Source organism: Acipenser ruthenus, chromosome 29, assembly GCF_902713425.1.
Source record: "Acipenser ruthenus chromosome 29, fAciRut3.2 maternal haplotype, whole genome shotgun sequence".
Taxonomy (NCBI): domain Eukaryota; kingdom Metazoa; phylum Chordata; class Actinopteri; order Acipenseriformes; family Acipenseridae; genus Acipenser; species Acipenser ruthenus.
The window spans coordinates 13007215-13013974 of record NC_081217.1 but is presented as its reverse complement, the minus strand read 5'-3'; the positions used below and the strand labels follow the sequence as shown (position 1 = coordinate 13013974).

The window sequence follows — 6760 nt, the reverse complement described above, 5'->3', positions numbered from 1 at the left end:
CTGCATTGAAAAAGGGGCCTCTCTCCTTATCAAGATGTACGGGCTGTAGAGAAAAGAGGGGTGTCCTTGAGTTCCACTTCAGCAAAAGCTGAACATTTTGCAGATTCGGAACTTAAGGTTTATGGAGTTAGTGGCCTAGCACAGATAAGAATATATCTTGAAATAATATGCAAAAATTATGGCTTAACAGACATTGATAGGTCATTGTGACAGAGTTGACCGATGGTGTGGTGCAAAATGACAGACTCCAGTCCTTTTTCAATTAAGCGCTTGGGTTTTATTTCCTTAAAAACCGGTTACCAAACGCACTCAAAAATAATAGGGACAAATAAACAATAGGGCCGCCGGGGTACACAACGATGTGTAACCCGACAACATAAAGAGAAACGGGGTTGCAGTCCCAAATAAACAAACAACAAAAACAGTCTGTCTTCCTTTTGTAATCCAGGAACGGGAAAACACGGGGGGTAACAAAACCAGCACTTCCGGGTAGTCGCTCCGCCGTCGTAATCCCGGAGCGTCCCGTTAGTGCTCTAAAATACAAAGAACAGATGGGTTAGCAAAAGTCCACACAGCAAAGACGACCCGTCTTCAAAAACCCTTCCTCTGTTTCCCTGCTCGTTTCTCTCTCTCTCTCTCTCTCTCTCTCTCTCTGCCTCACACGCACTGTACCTTGCCAGAAGGAACAGAACCCCGGGCCACGCCCCCTTTTGTACGCCCCGTCCCGTCCCCATTGGTCAGCGAGGGCAACCGCCGTCAGCCAATGCGTGATTGCCACTGCGCTTCCCGACCGGGTCTGTGACGTTGCGCACCGTGGCTCTGCCTGCTCCTCCTCCCCAGTGCCCTCACCGGTCGGAAGGGAGATCTAAAACAAGAATTCACTCTCTCTTTGTCACATATCCCACCGCTCAGAGTGGAGCCGAAGGAACACTCGGCCAAACCTACCAACCCCATTACTCCCCCCTCCCGGGAAAAATAATCCGCATTTTGGTGATCTTTCCCTGCACGATGTACCATACGATACATGTAAGGCTGCAATGCCAAATACCACCGAGTTATCCGGGCATTGCTATCCTTCATAGTGCTTAACCATCTGAGTGGGGCGTGGTCTGTGACTAGATCAAATGAATGTCCCAGTAAGTAATATCTGAGGGAGTGAGTCGCCCATTTAATGGCCAAGCACTCCTTCTCTACAACCGAGTAATTGCGCTCCCTAGGAAGCATTTTTTTGCTGATGTAAAGAATGGGATGCTCCACCCCGTTAACCCTCTGGGACAAGACCGCCCCCAAACCAACCTCTGACGCGTCAGTATGGAGGAGGAATCTCTTGCTAAAGTCTGGTAATATTAGCGCAGGAGCCTGGCACAGTTTGCGCTTAATGGTCTCAAACGCTCCCTGACACTCTTCTGACCACTTGACTAAATTTGGCGCACTTTTCTTAGTGAGGTTCACCAGAGGATCGACCACGGTGGCATACTCGGGGATAAAGCGGCGGTAATAACCGGCCAATCCTAACAGTGACCTCACCTGGGATTTAGTTTTGGGGACCGCCGCGTCCACCAAAGCCTGGACTTTGGTGGCTACGGGTTTCACCTGTCCGTTTCCCATGATAAATCCTAAGTACTGAGTTTCAGATTTCGCAAACGCACATTTTTTTTAGGTTGGCTGTCAGCCGGGCAGCCCTCAGAGACTGAAGGACGGCTGTAAGTCGAATTACATGCTCTCTCCAGGTGGAGCTATATATCACCACATCGTCAATATAAGCTGCTGCATACTCACGATGGGGATGTAACACCTCGTCCATCAGTCTCTGAAAGGCGGCGGGCGCACCATGTAACCCAAACGGCATGGTTTTAAAATGGAACAGACCATCCGGAGTTGAAAATGCCGTTTTTTCACATGAATCGCGGGTTAAAGGGATCTGCCAATATCCCTTCGTCAGGTCCAAAGTTGAGATAAACCCGGCCGTCCCCAGTCGGTCGAGAAGTTCGTCGATCCGAGGCATGGGGTAGGCGTCGAACTTGGCGATAGCATTGACCTTTCGAAAATCGACACAGAAGCGATTAGTACCGTCCTTCTTGGCCACTATAACAATAGGACTGCACCACTCGCTTCTGGAAGGCTCAATGACCCCAAGTTCAAGCATCGCCCTCACCTCGTTCTGGACGCCACTCCGCCGGCTTTCTGGGATCCGGTAGGGCCTCTCCCGAACAGTGACCCCTGGCGGAGTAATAACAGCATATTTGGTAAGGTTAGTTCTGCCGGGCACGTCAGAAAACACATCCCCAAATTTCCCAATCAACTTACGCAATTCTACTTGCTGATCTGGAAGTAACTGTTTCCCCATTGAAATCTGGCTGGGGCTAGGGGTCTCTATACAGGGTCCTAAGTCATCCTCCATCTCGCCTGGGGCTATGAATAAGACCTCCCTTGCCTTCCAGGGCTTTAACAAATTGACATGATAGATTTCTGTTTTATTTCGGCGATCGGGCTGTCTAATTTCATAATTCACTAATCCTATGGCCCGTATCACCTCATATGGCCCCTGCCATTTAGCACACAGTTTCGATTCCAATGATGGAAGAAGCAGCATTACTTTATCTCCTGGCCGAAAGGTTCGAATTCGTGCATTGGTATTGTAATGCCGCTGTTGCCGATGTTGAGCCGATCTGAGATTGTCCTGAGCCAGTCGACCAATTAAATCAAGGCGATCACGCAGTAGGAGCACATGCTGCACTACATTTTTAGAGGAGCCCTTGTGTTCTTCCCAACCTTCTCTCAACAGGTCGAGGATGCCCCGTGGCTGCCGGCCATATAATAGCTCGAAGGGGGAAAATCCCGTTGAGCTCTGAGGCACCTCTCTCACTGCGAAGAGCAGGTAAGGAAGAAGGGTAGCCCAATGTTTCTGCTCCTGACTCACAAACCGTTTCAACATTTGCTTCAATGTTTGGTTAAAACGTTCCACCAGCCCATCCGTTTGGGGATGATAAACGGATGTCCTAATGGGACGTATTTTTAGAATTTTGTACACCTGCTGTAGCGTTTTCGACAGGAAGTTTGTTCCATGATCAGTCAATATTTCTTTTGGGATCCCTACCCTAGCCATAATCTGACTTAACTCTTTCGCAATTGCAGTGGCACTAGTGGACCGCAACGGAACTGCTTCCGGGTACCGCGTTGCATAATCCACCATCACTAATATGTGCGTGTACCCGGAATCAGAAGGCAGCACTGGCCCAACTATGTCCATTGCAACGCGTTCAAAGGGAGTGGAGATAATAGGCAGTGGGACCAGAGGGGCGGGGCGCACTCGACCCGGTGCTACTCTCTGACATTCTGGGCAGCTAGCTACATATTTCGCCACTTCGGTGTAGAGCCCTGCCCAGTAAAATCGAGCCAGTATTCGGTCCCTCGTCTTGTCCACGCCAAGATGTCCTGCAAAGGGGACGTCATGCGCCAGCCTCATGACCTCTGGTCGACAGGACGGGGGAACCATCAACTGTTTGACAGGCTGTCCTGTGCCCGGGGCTGGGTTTACTCTATAAAGCAAGTGCCCCTCTACCACGAAATGGGGATATACCAGCGTCCCAATGCCGTCAACATCCTTACCCTCAATAGACCGGACCTGTTCCCAAGCGTGCACCAGTGTGGGGTCGTTGTTCTGCTCCCACACTAGGTCCGCGCTTGAGGCCCACACGTCCGGGATATTGACAGGGGCTGGAGCAGTCTCTACCCTCGAGGGTCCAGTAACCTCGCCCGTCCGGTCACACTGCGTTCCGACTCCCTTCGATTGACGTTTGGGACCATCAGCACCTTCTCCCGCCAGACCCCAACCGTGTCTTATCGATGCGCCTTCCCACTTTTCCTTCCGTCTCTCCTTGCGTGTTTTTCTAGGACGAAAAAGTGGAGAAAACAGCTCTGTATGGAAGGGAAAAACAGTACCAATTACTTCCCTTCCCCGGGGGTCTGCCGTGTCTACACGTGTGGTCGAGGCTGCCGATATTTTCACTAAATCTTTATATTGCGGCCAGTCTCGACCCAGAATAACTGGATGTGGCAACTTTTCGGCCACCCCCACTACTAGGTGGCGCTTTATCGGGCCTACCGATAAATATACTTTTAGAGTGGGGTATGTCGCCGTATCCCCATGGATACAGGAGATTGCCACCTGGCCTTGTGGCTGCCACGACATACCGCCAAGGAGAGCTGTTCGAATTAAAGTTTGCTCACACCCTGTGTCCACTAATGCGTGGGTGTTCACATTCCCCAATACAACATCAACCATACACGGGCCCTCCCGACCATTTCCCCATTTCCTACCTGTCTCAGACGCCAGGTGACACGCAGCCACGTCGCACTCCATGGCCGCCGGGCAGTATCTGGCAATGTGTCCCGGCTGCTGGCACCTAAAACAGACGGGTGGGGCAGAGGGTAAAGGTGGTACATATTTGTCCCGCTGCTGGTATGACAGCGGGGCAGGGGGAACCATTCTACCCCAGCTGGGGGCCAACCTCTGCCTCCATTGTAAGGGGGCCGGGTGGCCCGACGGGGCCGGTGATCTGACGGCCCTGGGTCCGGGAAAAGGGTTCGACGGCGGTCCTTTGGCAGCGGAGGGAGGGGGGCAGTCCAGCAGGGTGGTTCGGGCGGACACCAGGGAGTCCTCGTAGTTCTCGGCTAACGCCACGGCCTGCTCTAGCGTCGTGGGGTTATGCCGGCGTACCCATGCCTGCGTCTCAGCCCCGACCACATGGCAGAATTGTTCCATCACAATGGCCTCCCCCATCTGAATCCCGGTTTTCTGACTGGGGTTCAGCCATTGCGCCATGTGGTCGCATAATTGCTGGGCTACCACCCTGGGCCGGGTGTTGGGGGGTCGCCGGAACTCCCGGAATCTGACCCGATGAGTCTCTCCCGTGATATTGAGACGGCGGAGGATAGCCTGCTTAACCAGGTCATACTGGGCGGCATCGTCGTCAGTCATGGCCCGGTACGCTGCTTGTGCTTCCCCGATCAAGCAGGGACCAAGTTGGCTCGCCCAGTACTCCCGGGGCCATGCTGCAGTGGTAGCCAACCGTTCAAAGGCTACAAGGTAGGCCTCCGGGTCATCCTCCACCGTCATTTTCTGGGCCCGGGCCTTCGGGGCAACCAGCACGGGGCCCGTCGCCGCTGACGTCATCCCCATCCCCACCCTCTCGATAAGAGCCGTGTATCTCTCCTCCCTCCTCCGTTCCTCAGCCTCCCTCCGGCTGTCCAACGCCTCCAGGATCGCCGACAAAGTGGTTGGGTCCATCCCTCTTCTGACACCACGTGTGACAGAGTTGACCGATGGTGTGGTGCAAAATGACAGACTCCAGTCCTTTTTCAATTAAGCGCTTGGGTTTTATTTCCTTAAAAACCGGTTACCAAACGCACTCAAAAATAATAGGGACAAATAAACAATAGGGCCGCCGGGGTACACAACGATGTGTAACCCGACAACATAAAGAGAAACGGGGTTGCAGTCCCAAATAAACAAACAACAAAAACAGTCTGTCTTCCTTTTGTAATCCAGGAACGGGAAAACACGGGGGGTAACAAAACCAGCACTTCCGGGTAGTCGCTCCGCCGTCGTAATCCCGGAGCGTCCCGTTAGTGCTCTAAAATACAAAGAACAGATGGGTTAGCAAAAGTCCACACAGCAAAGACGACCCGTCTTCAAAAACCCTTCCTCTGTTTCCCTGCTCGTTTCTCTCTCTCTCTCTCTCTCTCTCTCTCTCTGCCTCACACGCACTGTACCTTGCCAGAAGGAACAGAACCCCGGGCCACGCCCCCTTTTGTACGCCCCGTCCCGTCCCCATTGGTCAGCGAGGGCAACCGCCGTCAGCCAATGCGTGATTGCCACTGCGCTTCCCGACCGGGTCTGTGACGTTGCGCACCGTGGCTCTGCCTGCTCCTCCTCCCCAGTGCCCTCACCGGTCGGAAGGGAGATCTAAAACAAGAATTCACTCTCTCTTTGTCACAGTCATATATCTAAACATTGTTTGCACATACTTTGGCCTTGAAAAAACAAGAGACTGTGGAAATTGCTTGCAATAGCATATTTAGAGTCAAGTACAGGTCAGAGCCTGGTTAGTGCATCTTTTAAGGGATAAATAATTCTAATGAAAATTATTACCACTCAAACTTATTGAAACTAATTGACTTGAATTTTGTATAAGGCAATCTTTTGTCAAATACCCTGTTAGACAATGGTATATGAAATCAAAACTGACTCATTAACAAAATGATGAAACATTTAAAAGAAACACATACCTTTAAGCTAGCTTAAAAGAAACACATACCTTTAATTTAGCAAAATATAATCAATTAGAAGATGATGTCACATATTAAGAACATCTCTTATATATAACACATATAGAAATAGTGTTTTGCATGCACATATAACAGCAGTGTTTTTATATTATATTATAAACCAAGATCCTGGGAACTTTGGTTCACTTGACTTTTCAGATAAAGGAGGGGCTCGGAGGAAAACAAGGAATGAGATCAGAGTTGGACAAATATGAAGCCTTGAATTTATTGAGTACATGACACCTATTAATTCTGAAAAGTTAATCCGGTTCTTTTGAAAACTATTATTTGTAAAAGGAATAGGAGCTGTCTCAACAGATTAATGACTGGATCTAATTGAGGCGTCCCATGTATTCCAATGAGACGAAAAACCTATATAACTCCTAAGTAATTACAATGGAGTACCACACTCAACCCAGACATGGTAAAG

The 6760-nt window shown here is 50.6% G+C and overlaps 1 protein-coding gene across 1 annotated transcript; it reads right to left on the bottom strand.

Annotated features, from left to right (window-relative positions):
• Positions 1-216: 216 nt before the first annotated feature.
• LOC131702150 (zinc finger protein 444-like) lies at positions 217-5984 on the bottom strand. Its single transcript, XM_059004261.1, has 2 exons — positions 4321-5984; positions 217-533 (listed from the first exon to the last, which is right to left on the bottom strand). The coding sequence occupies exons 1-2, from the start codon at positions 5288-5290 to the stop codon at positions 526-528; spliced, it is 978 nt and encodes a 325-aa protein (XP_058860244.1). The 5' UTR covers positions 5291-5984; the 3' UTR covers positions 217-525.
• Positions 5985-6760: the final 776 nt, after the last annotated feature.

Bases quoted from the DNA above. Each gene is read 5' to 3' on its own strand.
- LOC131702150 (XM_059004261.1), bottom strand. From the start codon at position 5,290: ATGGACCCAACCACTTTGTCGGCGATCCTGGAGGCGTTGGACAGCCGG.